General features: G+C 40.6%; 1 protein-coding gene across 1 annotated transcript in view; it reads right to left on the bottom strand.

Annotated features, from left to right (window-relative positions):
* CNTN1 (contactin 1) overlaps positions 1-19,572 on the bottom strand; it is a gene marked incomplete at both ends in the record, with an annotated part of 255,936 nt that overhangs the window by 196,534 nt on the left and 39,830 nt on the right. The window contains 2 exons of the mRNA XM_081330364.1: positions 3,054-3,232; positions 16,016-16,142. Coding sequence (XP_081186490.1) covers positions 3,054-3,232; positions 16,016-16,142 — 306 coding nt within the window. The remainder of the gene's footprint in view (positions 1-3,053; positions 3,233-16,015; positions 16,143-19,572) is intronic.

The following is a 19,572-nucleotide window of genomic DNA, read 5'->3' as shown; positions in this document are numbered from 1 at the left end:
CTAAACAATTTGCAGCGCCTGTCACTACCTGAGCACAAAGCAAGGCCATGATGTCAAAAGACTGAACAGCGTGCCAGGATTTCAAAAAAGCATTAGAAATTGATGAGTGGTTTCAGAGCCAGAAGAACTTATGTTTAGTCAAAGATAACCTAGCCTGTGTAGGGGAAAAACTATACCTGCAAGCAACCTTAAGACAGAATAATGCAAGGTGGGCATGACTCAAAGATTGTAGGACATTTTGGATTCGTAAAAACCCTACACCTACTAAAAAGGCAATTTTGGTGGCTTTCCTTGAAAAAGGACATAGAATGTTAAGTGGTGAGTTTTCCCACGTGCTGCATCTAAGCAGAGGCAAGTGAAGACGCCAGGACTTTTACAACTGGTGGCAAGCCCTTCAGCACCCTGGAGAGAGATCTCTATGGATTTTATTGTAGAGCTCCCTGAAAGTTCTGGGAATACAGTTATTTAGGTGATTACAGACTTGTTCTCTAGACAAGCCCACTTTATCCCTTGCCCAAAGATCCCTACAGCTAAAATGTTAGCTAAACTGTTTGTGCAACATATTTATCAATTCCATGGGATTCTGCAATGCATCATTTTGGACAGGGAGATTCAATTCATCTCTAAGTTCTGGAAAGCTTTTCTGAACCTTTTGGGTTTTAGACAATGACTATCATCTAGTCATCATCCTCAAATGAATTGGGGGGGGGACAGAGAGACTGAACTCAGTTATAGAACAATACCTTAGATGCTTTATCAACTATCAGCAAGATAATTGGACTGACCTGTTGCCATTTGCAGAAGTTGCATATAATAATGGTGTGCATTCCCGTACTGGTTATATACCTTTACAGGTTGTTAATGGGCAGATATTTGTCCCCATTCCAGAATTGTCCTCCAAAGAACCTGACATTCTCTCTTTGCAGGAATGGATCAAACAATTACAAAACATCTGGCCAGTAGTGCATAAACTGTTGGATGAGGCCAGAAATGCCTATAAGACTCAAGCTGATAAAAGGACAGTTGAGCAGAAACCTTTTAAGATTGGAGATAAAGTTTATCTCTCTACAAAATATTTGCAATCCTTGCAGCCTTCAAAGAAGTTATGGCCTAAATTCGTAGGACCTTTTCCCATTAAACTCATTATTAACCCAGTGACTGTGGAACTAGAGCTCACTAAAAGCCTAAGACAGATCCATCCTGTCTTTCATTGTAGTTTACTTAAACCTGAAATTACATCTAGCCTTAGGCCTCCAGCCCCTCCTGTGCCTGTACCAGTTTGAGTGGAAGGGGAACAACACTTTGAAATACAGTACATGACATCCTGGATTCTTGCAAACATCATGGTTCCACTCAATATTTAGTAGCTTGGAAAAAATCCCCCTGCTCAAAACGAGTGGGTTTATAAAAAGCATGTTAGAGCTACTAAGCTAGTTAAGCATTTTTACGCAAAATATCCTGATAAGCCTGATTAATGTGGTCCTTCTATTTGTTTCTCTCCCTTTCCTTTTTTCTGTTTTACAAATGGATTATCCATTTTTCTAGGGGGTCCATATGTCAGGTCCCCCCCAAAATGGTTCTACTATTTTCTGCAGCTTTTCTTTGTGTCCTGCCATTCTATTGGGAGGGGGGAGCTTTTTGGAATGCTTTGTACTGTCTGCTAAAATACCCTTCCCCCAGGGGATGGAATGTCTCTTCCTTATCTAAAAGATGGTTTGCGCTTGGAGCCAGAAGAAATTGAAAGTGAGAAAGACCTTGAGGAGCCTGCTGAAAAGACTGGTTACCAAAATACGATGCCACCTGTGAATTGGCTGGAATTCAAAAGAACATTGGGACCTTGGGGGGAGGAGTATGAAATGTTGCTTTTAAAATATATCACTTCATGGGTTTTTCTCTCAGATCTCGCCTTGATTCCCTGCTATCATTAGCTCCTAATAAAAGTTCCTTTTGAGACAATGCCTGTTTCAAGAGTTCTGCTTCCTCGGGTGGCTTAGCTGAGGTAGGTCCTTACACTCTCATTTACACAGCACTGATAATATGTTTTCCTCTTTGAACTGAAGAAAAGTATGTCACTAAAAAAGAAATTATGCACAATCATTATTTTGCCTTGTCTCAATAACAAGGCCAACAGTATTGCTGCCTTCACTCAATAATGCAGAGAAATAGTTCGTAACTGGGAGACTTCTCTGTTAAAAAATCCCACTTTTCACATAATTCAATAATGCTCCAATAAATAAAGAACTTCCACACCTGCTACTCCAATAGGAGGAATACTATATAGAAACATACAAAGCACTTCTTTTAAACAAAAAAGGCAGATAAAAGTGCAAGTCCCTCTGCTAACTGTACCTATTACTCCTCACAGTTAACAAATTCACAGCTTCAGATCCATGCATGCAAAGCTGAATTCCAACATCAGGAGCACTAATATGACTTCATGGGAGATCTACTTTTGTGAATGCAAACAAAACCATGCCTTGAGGCTAAAATATCTGAAGATAGTATCATACCATCTTATCAATAGGCTGTTAAGAAAGCACGGATATATCATGAAGACAGGGTAACTGTACTAGAAAGTTGTGACAATGATCCTAAAGCAATATAGTTTGGGAAGTTTTACAGTTTTAGTAAAAAACTGAAATAAGATGTTTTTATTATATTAAAGTCATGTTGCAAATATACCATTATTTTGGCATCTACTATTTTATGGAAGACAAGGTTTATTTTAATAAACTGTTATATAACAGACCAGCACTGATAACATTCATCATTAAATATAAGCAGATAGGCTTATCTAAAAGATATAATAAAAGTCCCCAAATATTTTTCATCTAGAAGAAAGTGATCCATTCATATTCATCCACTTTTCTCACTCTAATCACAGTAAAAAAAAATAGTGATTATGTTTGGAGAAGGTGTCTTTTTCATACTGCTTCAATCAACATGGATCATGACAATAAGTCAAACTAAACTAAGTCAGTAACATACCAACCTACTGAACACCATTTCAAAGAGTTCATGTAAAGGTAAAGGTTCATGTAAAAACCACTTACATCCAAAGTTTAAAGTTGCTTCCCGGCTCCTAATAGTTCCATGTATATTGTATGCTATGCAAACATATGTTCCTTCATCCCTTGACTTCTCAGGATTATTGATTTCCAAGTTACCTCCTACCATACTATAATGTTCTTTTGTCAGTTTGATATCAACATCCCAGTTGTTACGTTGCCACCTATTCAAGGAAAATATTTATTTAAAAAAATATTAATACCTTACAGTATATGTCAGCACTTCAATTGCCTTAATACACATTGCCTCCAAAACATGGTATCTTATCCCTACAAAATGAGATTATGGCAATAAGAGTATGTGTTTCATTGAATAGTGCAAAGTTTTAATTGTAAATTCAGTTTGAATTTGACTGTGTTTCTAAATCAGTCTGAATTGAATCCAATTTGATAATTTAGACGATCTTCCGTGCATGCAGGAAAAAATATCAAACTGGGTTTCCAAATGACATAATTTTATTAGTTAAAGCATCAAACTAATTTTCTAAATTGAATTAGATATCTGACCTGAATTGATCTGAATTGACAATACAAATCTGATCTTATTGCATACTACTATTCCTAGGTGTTAATTACAGATTCCTCAAAATAAATCTATTCTGCAATAGTTACAGAGTAACAGGGATTCCTAAATAATATGGTTATAGAATTGAAAATAATTATTTAAATGCTTTTCAGAGATACATAGAATTTAACAAAAATAATGTTTCTTACAGTTCATTCAATCATACTACCATCAACTTGCTCCTACTGAAATTGAATTAAGAATGTAGTTTCTTAGATATTAGTCACCAGGGTGAGCATCTAATCTCCTCCATACAACAGATAAATATATTATTGATTCAATTTTTAGAATGCTCCATGAACACTGAAAAGTTTTTGCCCAAATTAATTGTTTGATTGCATTATAATAGGCAAAAAATGTTCTGTAGAATATAGATAATAGCAGAATATGATGATATTTTATAATAGAACTTATTAACACTATGATGTTTTGGGTAAGTTAAACTTTTAAAAATGAGGACAAAAGCTATATCAATGTTAAATAGAATTCGTAAAATGTTAATTAACATAAGATTGCTTGAAATATATAATTAATGCTAAGTATGAGCTTGTGTCAAACTTCCCCCAGTCTGATCCCTTAGAAAGTAAAACTCTCAACTCCATTTGCTTGAAGTGAAAAGGCACTTTTACTAAGAGGTGTTAATTACAGTAAAGTCAAGCGGAATTTAAAATTCCCATGCATCAATACAGACCTAAACCCCTGGTTTCCCTTAGCCCCCCCACCCCCATGGTCCATCTGTGTGTAGCCAATCTGGTACCACTGAGATGTTTTGGAAAATGCTTGAAGATGCCAGCATGTCAGCATGAACTGGATTCCAAAGCACTTGTCAGAACCCACCCCAATCCACATCTTAGGAAAGAAGAACTCTTGGAGACAAGATTGTCCAAACAGGAACTTTTACTAAAACATGGTTGACAGTGGATAATATAGACAGGATCTGAAGCTGTTTCACAGATCGATACTTTTAAAGTGTCCCCAAGTAATAACCCCACCCCTCAGTCCATTTGGTCAGGCCTGGATCAGCCAGGTCTCAGGTGTCAAACCACTTGTGGGGTAAAAAGTAGAATCACCAGTACATTTGCAACATTATTACTTCCTCCCTTTCACACTCCATTCGGAGATGCAAACTAGAATTCCCTCCCCACCCCCTTTCGGTCTTTTGTTTTGGCCACCAGGCAGGCTGAATAAACAAACATTAGATCTAAGGGATAGAGAGGGGCAAATAGCACCCTTGTCTTCTCTTTCCTCCTTGGAATTGCAGAATCCAGTAAGGGGGGGGGTGAGATTTAGGTTTGCACAAATAGGGAGTTAGAAATGAAATATAAATGGATTCTGACATTCTGCCCTCCATTTAAAAGAGAGAGAGGTCCACCTGTAGAGGAAACAAAATATAATTGTTAGCCCGGATTGTTAGGATATTCTATAGGAAGCTTCTTAAGTAACTTTGGTGCTCTAATGTGATGTTTATTGACCCACTCATTTTCTGAGGAGGGGAGGTATTTCCAAGCTACTAAGTATTGAATTCCTCCATGGTGTTTCCTAGAATCCAGGATTTCTTTTACTTCGAAGTGTTGTTCTCCTTCCACCATGATAGGAGGTGTGTGTGTGTGTGGGGGGGTTGGTTGTTCATAGGGGTGACTGTTGTTCTCTTTTTAGTAAACTGCAGTGAAAAATTGGGTGTATCTGCCTAAGATTTTTGGGTAATTCTAATTCTACTGTTACTGGGTTTATGATTCTTTTAATTGGAAAAGGTCCAATATATTTTGGTCCTAGTTTTTTACTTTACCTTTAGGGATTTAAGGTATTTTGTGGATAAATATACCATCTCTCCCACCCTGAATAGTTTGGGATTGACTCTTTTTTTGTCTGCTTGTGCTTTGTATGCTTGTGTAGCTTCATCTAAAACTTTCGTAATGATTGGCCAAATGTTTTATAATTGTGCAATCCATTTCTTCAATGCTGGGATTCATTTGGGGTTAGTTCTGGCATGGGGTTGAAACTTTGACCGGTAGCTACTTGAAAAGGAGTGTAACCTGTGCTGGAGTGGACTGCATTATTATATGCCACTTCTGCAAAAGGCAGTAGGTCCGTCCAATTTGTTTGCTGGGAATTAATACTGCTCAAGTACTGAGTTCGAATATTCAGCCGAATCTCCCATTTGAGGATGATGACTAGATGACAGTCCTTGGGTGGTTCCTAAAAGGGATAAAAATTCTTTCCAAAATGCCGACGTAAATTGCACCCCCTATCAGTTATGATGTGTTGTGGTGCCCCATGCAATCTGTAAATATGCTGCATGAAAAGTTTTAGTTTTATTTAATTTATATACCGCCCTTCTCCCTAGGGACTCAGTTTTGCTAAGGCTTTTGCAGTGGGGATTTTTTGGCAAGGGATGAAGTGCACCTGTTTGGAAAACAAGTCAGTGACTGTCCAGACTACAGTGTTTCCGTAATTCCACTATAAAATCCATGGCTATCTCTTTCCATGGGGCTGGTTGTAACATTCATGGTGATTTCCCTTGCAGCCTCTTAGCCGTTGCGCAAGTTTGGCAGCTGGCCACGTAGCTTTCCATGTCCTTTTTCATGGATAGCCACCAAAACTGCCTTTTAGTTAAGTGTAGGGTTTTTACAAACCTGAAATGTCCTGCTGATTTTGTACTGCATGAAATTGATCCTCTGGGTGGCAGGTATGTATAACTTCTCACCCACCCAGGATAGTCCATCTTTGATTGTTCACACATGTCTATTTTTCTGGAACCATTCATCAGTTTCCAAAGACTTTCGGAATTCTATTCCAGTTTGGCTCTCCACCCGCAGCTTCATTTTAGCTTGGGTCCTGGTGGTGACTGGTGCTGCCAGTTGTTGTTCAGGCATAAGTGGTTTAGAGTCAGTGACCTGTGTGGTGTTATATTGGGACATGAGAGATAATGCATCCGTCAAGAATTTCTTTGAAAGTTAAACGGAATTGATGAAAATGTTGGGACCAGCGGACTTGCTTAGGAGTGAGTTTCCTTGGTGTTTTTAGTGCTTCCAAATTTTTGTGGTCCGTCCAGACCTGGAAGGGGATTTTATTTCCTTCCAGGAACTGGTGCCATGTAAGTAATGACCATCTCACAGAATAAGCCTCCTTTTCCCACACGGGCCAATGTTGTTCTGTCTCCACAAGTTTCCTGGATGTATATGCACATGGTTGCAATGCCCCCTCATCATTTTCCTGTAATAATACGGCTCCCACCGCTACACCGCTAGCATCTGCCTGTTTTACAAAAGGTTTATCAGGATCTGGGTGTCTCAGGACAGGTTCAGCAGAAAACAGTCTCTTTAGCCTCTCAAATGCTGCTTGACATTCCATTGTCCACTTCAGGGGCTGGCTGGGTTTCACTGGGAGACCCCCACCCCTTCATTTTCAACAAGTTTGTGTGGGGCAGAGCTATTTGGGCAAATGAAGGGAAGAATTGGCGGTAGAAGTTTGCAAACCCCATGAAACTTTGCAATTGCTTCCTTGTACAGGAGGGTGCCCATTCTAATACTGCCCTGTGGGGATAAGCAATACCCCAGGTAGTCTATTCTTTCCTGGTGGAATTCACATTTCGATAATTTCGCATATAGGTGGGTGGCCCACAATTATTTCAAAACTGCTCTGACTAGGTTAACATGCTTCTCTTTGGTCTCAGTGAAGATAAGGATGTCATCTAGGTAAACCAGGACCCCCTTATATAGGCACTATCTTAGCACTTCATTAATTAATTGCATAAAAACTGCGGGGGGCCCTTGCGGTCCAAATGGCAGGACTTTGAACTGGTAGCAACCCATTGGGCAATTGAACACAGGCTTCCATTCATCTCCTTCCTTAATCCTAATGTGGTAGTATGCTTCTCTCAGGTCTAGTTTGGTAAAAATCCTTCCTTTCGCTAGGTGGGATAGCATATCCTTCATTAGGGGTAGGGGATACAGATTACTTCACTAATTGCATTAAGGGATCTATAATCCACGCACAAATGAAGAGTGCCATCCTTCTCCCTGAACAGGACCACGGTGGGCACTTTGAGTTTGGCAGGCTCAATAAATCCCCTTTCTAGGTTTTTTTTTAATGAATCTTTCCATCTCCACTATTTCTTTTGGGCTCATGGCGTACATCCTGGGCTTCAGGAGTTTTGCCCCAGGTTTGAATTCTATAGCACAGTCTGTGGGCTGGTGAGGGGGAAGCTCATCTGCCTGTTCCTCACTGAAAACTTCAGCAAGGTCCCTGTATTCCTCCAGTATTTCTGGTAACCCCTTCTCTTCCCCCACTGATGCTGTCTCCTCCAGTTGGGGGGTGCTTTGGGGTTTTACATTCCTATGCTTTCCCTCCAGGAAGTTGAGTTCTGCTGTCCTCCAGTTTACCCAGGGTTTCCATTTCTTCAGCCATTCCAGTCCTAAAATCATGGGGCATTCCATGCCTGGGGTCACTACAAACATTATGTCTTCCTCATGAGTCCCCAGGGACAGGTGAACTGATAAGGTGGCTAGGGTAGCTGAGACCCCCCCCCTGCTATGGACCCATCTAACTGGCCAAAGGAGATTGGTTGTTTTAGTCTCCTCACTGGAATGCCCAAATTCCCCACCAGCGTTGGGCTGATAAGGAAGCGGGTGCAGCCAGAGTCTATTAGGGCTTTTACTTTGGCAGTTTCGGGCATGGAGGAAGCTAATATAGTCACTGTCTTAAGGATGGGTGGAATGGATCCACTTACCAATGTTTCTCACTATGAGCTGTCTTCTGAGGTGTCCACTGCTTGGCAGGGTTTGGGGACTCTACAGCCTCCATCCCCCTCATAGCAGGTTCTTTTGGGTTGCCTTGGGATTTTCCTTTTCTCCTGGAGGGTGATGTCTCTGATTTGCTTTTGAGCAGCATTCTGCGGTACAGTGGCCCTCTCTCCTGCATTTGAAACAGCCTGTTGATTTCTTAGCCGTGGACAGTGCTTTCGCTGGCTCACGTGTTTGCTCAGGCAGTGGGCGGCCCCATGGTTTTCCCCGGCGGTGCCTTTTTAGTAGGTCTATCTCTACCTCCTCTGCCAGGACATACCAGTCATCGAGAATATGATGCTTCAGCTTCTGATCGATGGTGGGGTTTTGTTCAAGGGGAAAGTTCCCTTTCCATGGGGCTTTCCTCCTCCCTTGCCTCATTGTTAGACATTGTATTTTTTGCAAAGTCCCCCGGTAAGGTTCTCCTTCCAGGCTGACTCTTAATGCATATCCTGTCTAATGTCAGAACCCACCCTAATCCACATCTTAGGAAGGAAGAACTCTTGGAGACAAGATCTGAAGCTGTTTCACAGATTGATACTTTTAAAGTGTCCCTGAGTAATAACCCCACCCCTCAGTCCATTTGGTCAGCCCTGGATCAGCCAGGTCTCAGGTGTCAAACCACTTGTGGGGAAAAAAGGAGAATCACCAGTACATTTGCAACATTATTACTTCCTCCCTTTCACATTCCATTTGGAGATGCAAACCAGAATTCCCTCCCCACCTCCTTTCTTTGTTGTTCGGTCTTTTGTGATGGCCACCAGGCAGGCTAAATAAACAAACATTACATCTAAGGGATAGAGAGGGACAATTAGCACCCCTGTCTTCTCTTTCCTCCTTGGAATGGCAAGAATCCAATAAGGGGGGGTGGTGAGTTTTAGGTTTGCACAGATAGAGAGTTAGAAATGAAACATAAATGGATTCTGACAGCACTGGATTCCAAAGCAATTTGTTGTCCCTCAACTGTCTATCCCACCTCACAATTTCCTATCATAAACTAATTCAGCTTTATGTCCCAATTGTTCCCCCCTTGCTTCCCTGGCTAATGGCAGAACACCAGCAAGGACCAACCAATGATGGTGGATCTGACATGCTGCCCCCCTTGACAAGGACGTCAGTCCTGCAAAACAAAAGGAAACACCCAACAATGAGAGAGAGAAAAACAAGGTAGATATATGGTTAGAATAGGGAACTATTTTGGTTTATCAGGATATTAGTTATGGAAAGGAGGAGCTTGACAAGTTTGGCTGCTTTAATGTGCTTATGTTTCCATTCAGTCTCAAAAGGAGGCCACTAGATACTGCCACTAGATACTGAAGTTTTCCTCAGTGTTTATGAGAGTCTAAAATGTCCTTCATTCCAAAATGTTGTTCCCTTTCAGTCATGAGTGGTTTGGGTGGCAGAGGCAGTGTTGGATGTAAAAGAGACTGAGTTTGTGATTTTAGAAAACTGCAATGAAAAATTGGGTGAATGTGTCTAAGGGATTTCAGCAGCTCAAGCTCCACTGTGCAACCCAGTCATGGAATGGGGTGGTGGTGGCCAGGGGCAGCTCAGGCATGAGTACAAAGTCCTGTCCCATAGCCAACTTGAAAGGGGTAAACCCAGTTATTGTAGGCTACTTCAGCAAATGGAAGAAAGTCTGTCCAAATGTCCTGTTGGTAATTTAAGTAACACCTCAGGTATTGTTCTAGAAACCCATTCATATGTTCACACACCTCATTCATTTTGGATGATGACTGGAACTAAGCCCTTGGGATGTCCCAAGAAGTTTTAAAATCTCCTGCCAGAATTTGGAAGTGAATTGTGCTCCACAGATGGAAATTATCCATTGCGGAGTGGCGTGCAACCTATAGATGTGGTGGATGAACAACATAGCCAAGGTATGGGTGGAAGAGATCGTATGGCAGGGCACGAAATGCACTTGTTTAGAGAATAAATTAGTGATCATCCAAATTACTGTGTTTCCTGAGCTTTCCAGTAGTTGTACTATGAAGTCCATAGAAATTTCCTTCCAGGGAGTGTAAGGCTTTGCCACTGGTTAGAGGAGTCCTGTTGTTTTCCCTTGCCACTTGGCTAAAGCACAAATTGGGCAGCTGGTCATATAACTTTAAATTTCTTTCTTAACTGAAGGCTACCAGAACTAGCACTAGTGTAACGGTTTTATAAAACCAAAATGTCCTGCAGTCTGAATTAGGCTTTTCTCCAGGACTTGTAATCTTTGGCTTTCTGGAACATATAGCTTGGTCCGCATCCAGGCTAGGCCTCCTTGCATTGTGCATTCATTTTTGTGAGCTTGGAACCACTTGTCTCCTTCTAATGCTGCTTTTAGAGTATCCTCTATGCCTTCCCCAATTTGGGGTTTTTCTTTTGCCTGTGCTCAGATGATTACTGGTGCCGCAAGCTGGTGAGACGGAATAACCAGTCTGACTATTTCCTGTTTGGAACTGTTGTATTGGGGCATTCTGGATAGTGCATCAGCTAAAAAATTCTGGGAGGTAGCGGAGAGTGAAGTTAAATCGATTAAAATACTGAGCCCACTGAACTTGTTTGGGCAATAGTCTCCAGGGCATTTTTAGGGCTTCTAGGTTTTTGGGGGTCTTGCACCTTTCCAGGAAACACCTCCACATTAAGACTGCCCAGCACACCACATAAACCTCCTTCTCCCAAACCACTCACTGCCATTCAGTGTCAGTTCATTTCTTGGAGGTGTATGCACATGGCTGTAAGGCACTCTGGATGTTCCTTTGTAAAATAACTGCCCCCACTGCCACATCACTAGCATCCACCTAAATAATAAACAAGGCATTAGGGTCTGGGTGTTTTAGCACTGGTTCGGCAGCAAACAATAATTTGAGTTTTTCAAAAGCTACCTGGCATTCCATTGTCCACTTCAGTTGCTGGCTTAGTTTGGGTTTCCCCTTCCCTTTCATCTTAAGTTGATAATGGGGAGGGAGATCTGGGAGAACAATAGGATAAGTTGGCGGTAAAAATTTGAGAATCCCATAAAAGTTTTGCAGTTGCTTTCTGGTGTGGGGTTGGAGCCCACTCCAGCACTGCCCTAACTTTCTCACTGTCCATTTCTATTCCCTCATGTGAACTGCAGTAGACCAAGTAGTCAATTTGAATAGAATAGAATAGAATAGAATAGAATAGAATAGAATAGAATAGAATAGAATAGAATAGAATAGAATAGAATAGAATAGAATAGAATAGAATAGAATAGAATAGAATAGAATAGAATAGAAGCTGGAAGGGACCTTGAAGGTCTTCTAGTCCAGCCCCCTGATCAAGCAGGACAACCTATACCATCTCAGACAAGTGACTGTCCAGTCTCTTCTTAAAATCGTCCAGTGATGGAGTGCCCACGATTTCCAAAGGCAAGCTGTTTCCCTGGTTAATTGTCCCCACTGTTAATTCCAGGTTGCTTCTATTTTTTGATCAGTTTCCAACCATTGTTTCTTGTCCTGCTCTCTGGTGCTTTGGAGAATAATTTGACCCCCTCTTCTTTGTGGAAGCCTCTCAAATACTGGAATACTGCTATCATGTCACTCCTGTTTCTTCTTTTCTTTAGACTAGCCAAACCCAAGTCCTGCAGCTGTTCATATGTTTTAGTCTTCAGGCCTTTGATCATCTTAGTTGCTCTTTTCTGAACTTTTTCCAAGGTCTCAACATCTTTTTTGTAATATGGTGACCAAAACTGGTTGCAGTATTCCAGGTGTGGTCTCACTAGGATTTTATAAAGCAGTACTAATACTTCGCATGATCTTGATTCTATGCCTCTGTTTATACAACCCAGGATTGTATTAGCTTTTTTGGCTGCTGCTGCACATTGCTGCCTCATAGTCAAGTGATCGTCCACTAGGACTCCATGGTCCCTCTCACAGTTACTGTTTTTGAGCCAGGTCTCACCTAATCTGTACTTATATCTTTGATCTTTCTTGCCTAAATGTAAAACTTAGCTTTTCTCTACATTAAAATTCATTTTGTTGGATACGGCCCATTGTTCCAGTTTGACAAGATCTTTTTGGATCCTGAGTTTGTCTTCTCGGGTGTTGGCTACTCCTGACAGTTTGGTGTCATCTGCAAATTTGATGAGTTCCCCTTTTATTCCATCGTCTAAGTCATTGATGAAGATAGTTGTTCGCAGATATGTTTTTTTATTATCTTTTCCAGGATCTTCCCCGGTATTGATGTTAGACTGATTGGTCTGTAGTTTCCTGGATCTGTTTTTTCCCCTTTCTTGAAGATGGGAACCACATCAGCCCTTTTCCAATCCAGGATTTATGAAAGATGTAGTGCAATGATTCTGAGATAACATTTGCCAGCTCCTTCAGAACTGTGGGATGTAATCTGTCAGTCCCAGTGATTTATATTCGACAAGGTCGGATAGGTGCTCCCTTACCATTTTCTTGCTTATTTTAATTTTTGTTTCTAGTCTTTTGCAGTATTTTTTTTGTATGTTCTGCTATAATTTCTTTCTTTTTACTCTGGTGGAGCTCACATTTTGAAAGTTTAGTATATAGTTCAACAGCCCTAAGTTTTTTAAGCACCATTCTAAACAGCTTCATATCTCCATCATCGTCTCAGTATAAATCAGTATGTCAACCAGGTAGACCAGCTCCCACCTCTTGCCTTAGGGTTGGGATCTCTAAGTTCTTTCCTGGTTTCATTTTAGCCTCAGCCTGCCAGATTTTTAACAGTTCCCTCCTCCAGTTCATATAGGGGTTTCATTTCCGTAGCCACACCAAATGTCTCTCCATGCCTGGGGCCACAATAAAACTCAGAGTCTATGTTTGTGCCCCCATCCACATTTCTACTGGCTTGATGACAAACATTGCTGGGATCCCCCCTGCTATGGAGCCATCTAACTGGAAGAATACCACCAGAACTTTGAGTGGTCTAAGTCTCATCTCCAGTTTCTCCATTAGGACAAGGTTGACCAAACATCTGTTGCATTCTGAGTCCAGAAGGGCCATCAGGCTGATTTTATGTTCCAAAGATTGGACTATCAGTTTAATGGGGACTGTCACTGAGCTGATTGGGCCACTTACCAGGGGGTCATTGTCAGAGTCAGTACTGCTCTCCCCTGGACCTCTAATCAGAGTTTTCTTGCCATCCCTGGGGGATGGTGTGAATTCTATGACCTCCATTCCTTCCAGGGCTGTCCCACAGACCCACGGCAGTAGCTTGATAGACTTTTTGGTGAACTGCAGGGTTGTTTTCTGGGCCTGTAGATTGGACCTGCACTTAGTGGCCTGGTGCCCCTCCTTTCTGGACTTGAAGCAAGCTGCAGAGCATCGCTGAGGCCTCTGGACACCCATTTGTGCTTTTGGAGTTTCCTTCTTCTCCGGGAAGGATTTTTGCCATCCCCTCCCTGGGAGATGCTTGTTTTGGGCAAGATCAATCTCTGCTTCCTCAACCAGGATATACCAGCCACGGAGCAGGGGGGGTTGTCCCTGGAGATGCAGGGGTTGTAGACCTCATCAGTTAGCTTGTCTTTGAAACAGCTAATCAAGATATCTTGTGGCCAATCATGAAACTGGCAGACTATGTTACCGAACTTCTGGGTGTACTCAGCCATTCTCCTCCAGTTCCTGGCTTTGTGGTCAGCAAGGGGGTCTTTGAAACGTTTTCAAAGTGCTGCCATGAAACAGTTGAAGTTCCTCAGCTCCATGGTGTCATCATTATGGAGGGTGACCTTGCTGCAGCCCCTTCCATGATGACACATCTTGCCTTGCCACCCTCTGTAGCTATTTTGGGACCATATTCTTGCATAAAGGTCCAAATCTGGGATAGGAAATTCCCCAGTTGCTGAGGACCACTATCAAATTTCACGCTCAGTAGTGGGGTCTTGCAGCTCCTTCTCTTTGCTGGAGCTAGTCCTGCAGGGCCCCCACACTGGGCTGCCCCTCCAGGTACTGGGGCTGCGGAGGCTGCTGGAGCCGCGGATCCAGCTTCCAGTTTGCCAGCTGCAGTGGATGTGTTTGCCCCATTGTTCACTGAGGCTGGATGTGGCTGATCGTCTGGCTGCAAGATGAGGTTGAGGGCTTTGTGCACCTTCAGGTTTTTCAACCCATCCACCCCCCACATAAACTTGATGGCTTGCTCCCTCCCTGGCCATGCTCTCCACCTCCTCCTCCTCCTTCTCCAGTTCTTTCAGCTCCATTCTCTGTTCCCATCAGAAGCTTCCGCAGTTTCCACAAGTAAGTCACCTCCACTGGCTTCTCTTCCCAGTCCTCCTTCTTTCTAACACTTAGGGAACACCTGGGTCTTGGTGGGTCACTGCAGCTCTCTCTGTCTCTAGTCCATTTGGAGAGATCCAGCCTGTGCAGGCCTGGATGAAGGCTCTCCCCATCATTCAATTTCTTCCTGGTCACTCCCTTGAGCTGACATTGCATGCATGGTTCCCATGGTACAGGCAATGCCCTTTCTGGGTTGACCACAATTTCAGATTCTGCTTAATATCAGACCTGCCCCAGTCTGATCCCTTAGGAAAGTAAAATTCTCAACTCTATTTGGTTGAAATGAAAAGGCATTTTTACTAAGAGATGCTGATTGCAATAAAGTCAAGTGGAATCTAAAATTCCCATGCACCAGTACAGAACTAAACTCCTGGTTCCTCCTAGCCTTCCCTCCATGGTCTGTCCGTGTCTGGCCAATCTGGCACCACCAAAATGTTCTGGAAAATGCTGAGGTGTTTGAGTTGGTAAAATTCTACTCTCAGGGCAAACGGCCTTAAAGATGCCAGTGTGCCAGCACAAACTGGATTCCAAAATGCTCTGTTCTTCCTCAACTGTCAATTCCCCCCCTCCAAATTTCCCATAATAAAAGTATATAGCTTTATGGCCCATTTGTTCCTCCTCCCTTACCTGATTGATGACAGAACACCAGCAAGGTGCCAAGCCGAAGCTGGTGGATCCGACACATTGATAAATAGAAGCAAAATGTAACTGAATTATTTCATCATTTGAAAAAGGTTTCAGTCTTTGAGCTTAATACTTAGTACTATGATTTCTACTGTACTGTTATTTATAAATGTAAAAAAAGGAGAAAGATAACAGTTTTAGCAGGGCAGATTGATTTCAGCACTGCTCATCTCTTACAGCTTGCTTTCTATTCATTTTTACAGTATACTTTTATTTGCTAAAAATAATATACAGGTAGGTCTCAGTAATAATAATTGACACCTTCCATTGCTAAATGAAGCAGTCATAAAGCATGATATTTGACCATGTGAGTTAGCAACAGCAGTTATGGCAGTCCCCAATTACTTTTAGTTAACTGAAGATTGTGTGGATTATTAAGTGTGGTTCTCACATGATCATTAGCATGACTTCTGACTTCCTACCAACTTCCCAATTGACGTTGCATGCTACTTTGCATTGCTACTCATGTAGCAACGATATAGGTGGCTGTAAATTAAACTGTCCTTTCTGAAAAAGTAACAAAACTTTGGAACTAATTCATTAAGTTTTCTGCAGTTGTTAGTAAACTGACTTTTCCAAACTGACTAGGGTTATTTTTGGACCAAATCTCAGATCTAAACTGAATTAGTACAATTAGTATTATTAATATAACATTAAGAGAGTAACCCAAGTTACTTGTAAGTAGGTGTAGGGATTCCTCTGGCTCTGCAGTTCATCGACACTTTTGCATCTGGAGACTCTTCTGGATATACCGTATCAATGGGCTGCTCTTCAAAAATTGGTCCGTAACCTTTTAGTTCATCTGCAAATAGATGGCAAGGTAATTGAATAATGTCATCCAATTAGTACGTATATAATGCAGAAAGTTTAAACATCTCTAAATTCTTTTAGAGATGTAACACAGGAACAACTACAGGCTGCAACTTCCAATTCATGATTTTATCTTGTCAGTATACTACCCATTAGAACAGGGGTCTCCAACCTGTGGGGTGGAGCCCACTACTATTGGCCACTAGGCCGTGTGAGTGGCTGACCAGTGGGAGGGCCACAGAAATGTCCCCCAGCCTCAGATTTGGGTGGCAGCAGCCTGGAAAAGGCATCTGGTGCCCAGATCCAGCCTCTGGAGGCATGCAAAAGTGTCCCCTGGCTTCAGATCTGGGCAGCAGCAGGAACTGCTGCAGAGAGGAGATGGATCTTTTAAAGGTGAGTCCAGTGCAGCAGGAAGGGAGGGGGAAGCATGAAGTATCTTAGTGGGTTGGGAAGGCTTTCCATCACTGGGCCATTCATGGCCTTCCCCACCTTGAGATACCTCATCACTTAACCAGCATGCGCCTTAATGAGCAAGTGAGTTACCTCATTTTAGGTACAAGATTCACTCCCACAAGTTTTCAAGTTATGAGTGGAATGGGCAGGCTCCATTATACTCATAACTCAAGGACTACCTATAGTCAACCCATAAATTGCTCATTATAATCTTTGTTTTTATTTTAATCCAGTAGACAATGAGATTGCTTCTAAAGTTCTCTTCCAGTTCACTGCGCAGCTGCCATGGACATGTAAAAGACGACTCTCGTCTCCCTCGCCCAGTTTCGTATTGCTGGGGGACCCTGAAAAGGATCGAAAGTTGCCCTGTAGAGGTGACCAGCAAGAAGGTGCCATCGCTGGATCACGGGAGAGCGGCAACGCTCCTGCTAGAGCCAGCGAATCTCTCCAAACTAGCGGACAAAAGGCCGACCATAGAGATATGGTCCGCCACAAGGCTGCAGACAGCCGAAGTCGCATCTACCATCTGGCATCTTTAAAGCAGCGTGGAAGAGACTGGGTGAGATCTACCCCTCTTGTATCCTAATTACTTATTTAGCTGCATAAGCTGCTAAAGTATTTTTTCCCCTGTGGAGAGGGAGGGGAGATTTTAGCCCTCCCTCCAGAAATAGCAGTGATTAACTACCTAGGGGAATTTAAAATGTTGAAAAAATACTAGGATCCTAATTGGAACTCTGTTCTCTAAAATTGGTGGATTATAAGATTTTTAATTTTCTATTTTTCCCCTGATTTTTATTCCTTACTTTTACTGAAGATCAAACTAACTCTACGGTGACATCTGCTGGCTGAATTTGAGACTGTAACCTGTTATTGTCTAAGAGAGACTTGTTGATAGCTTAGAAAAGAGGTAAGATATATCCAACCTTGAAATATCAGCTGTAATAAATTCAGATCTGTTTTTCACTTAGTGGACTTTCTGACTGTAAGCTTTCAGTTTTAATAAGGAAGAACAGCAACAAACTCTTTGTATCTTAAAAGTGATTGTCTAAACTCTCCTTACAGCTCGAGATGAAATAAGAAACGGCAAGAAAAAACAAGAAAGCAGCCTGGACTATGATTTCAACTAAAGAATTATCTATACAGAAGTCTACAAAAAAAGTGGAACAATTAAATGCTACGACAAAAGATTCAACTATTCAACAAATACAGATAATGGAAGATACAGAAAAGAAATTGATAATAGAGAAACAGGAAAGGACTTTTCTTATAAATCAGAAGGAATCTGAAGATTCAAAAACAGATAAATACTTTGGGACAACCACGTTCAGATGGAAAAACAAGGAGATCAGCTAGTCCTGTTAAAAAAAATGGCAAGTGGATGGTATTTTCAACGCCAAACAAGAGCTACAACAACACAAGGAGATCTGCTTGATGATTTAAAAGCAAAGACACAGAAGATGATCTGGCTAAGAAAAAAGCTAGAATAAGACTGAAAATAAATAAGGTTTTGATTTACACATGAGATTTAAAGTAGAATATACACAAATAGATAAAACATGTATTCTGAACATAAGACATTGTAATGGTGTGAGATAAAGAAGATTTTGGTCATGCAAAATTTAGAAGTACAAATATTAAAATAAAATTTTTATATTGTTGTGTATCTTAAATACTAGATTTTGTGAGGAATGGTGATAAAGGAATTGTGGACAATTAAAAATCTGGAAAAACTAAATATTAAATGTTAAATTTCAGTATTAAGGGAAAGGCTTATTAGGTCACTGATGGGTTAAAAGATTGAATGTTAAAAATAAGATTCGAATATAAGATATTGTAATGAGCTGAGACAGAAAATGTTTGGTTAAATTAAACCTAGAAATACAAATACTAAGAATTAAATTTGAATACTGGTTTGTGTTATAAATGTTAATAGTTAAAAAAATGATTTGAATCAAATATGAGATAGTAAACTATAAGAGGAAAAAAGAGGAAATGAGTGTGGAAATAAAAGTAATCTTGGCTATTAAATTGGAGATTTTAAGATACTTGAGAATTACTAGAAAATAAGAATACTACCTTGTATTGTTAATTGGTTGATGTAGATGGTGAGAAGCCTATACAGATATGAAGTGTATTCAGAACTTTAGACTGTGTGGAAATCGTGATAAAAATTGGGGTCATTTAAAATTTGCAAATGATAAAGAATAAATGATAATTTTAAAATATAATGGAAAACTAAAATTAAGAAAAAATTATTAGATCATTGACTGTCTAAAAGATGAAATGTTAAATTAATTAAAATATACATAAATTGAAGATTATTGATGATATTAGAAAGTTATTTGTTGTTTGATTGATAGAATAAGAACTGTGTTGGCTTGAATATGAGACAGTATAAATAAAGGGGGAAAGAGAGGGAATTAGCTGTTGTAACACTTTGAGATCTGTATTGATGATACTTAAATGTAATGAAATTATTGTACTCAGCCGCCACATTGCTTTTCAAATATGTTAATGCAATTTTAGAAAATTAATATTTTTTTTTAAAAAAAGATTGCTTCCAAAGTTTTGATCTTGAAAACCAATTAAACTGCTTCTCAATTAAGTGAATTAAGTGAAATCTCCCTAGCTATCTATGAATTAAAATGAAAAATGGTATCCATTAAAAGCAATATTTATTTTCTTTATTTCATGTTTAGAAGAGGAAATTCAAAACTTAGGTTATTGTATGGAAAAAATAGAAAAAAAGTTTTGAGAATCTTGTGCATCATGCAAACAAATAAAGTGAACATCATTTGATCATTTAATTTTCAAAACATTTACAAATGTTTTCTCTTGTGCAGGATTATTCTTCATTACAGTATCATTCTCTGCATTCTCTAATTGGTTCAGATATGAAAGATTAAAACCACTTCTGTTACAAAATGAAATAAAAGTCTTGTATATTCTAAGAAATATGCATGAAACAA

The sequence above is a fragment of the Vipera berus genome (genome assembly GCF_964194415.1).
Source record: "Vipera berus genome assembly, chromosome: 6".
Taxonomy (NCBI): Eukaryota; Metazoa; Chordata; class Lepidosauria; order Squamata; family Viperidae; genus Vipera; species Vipera berus.
This window is presented reverse-complemented; position numbering and strand designations above follow the sequence as displayed.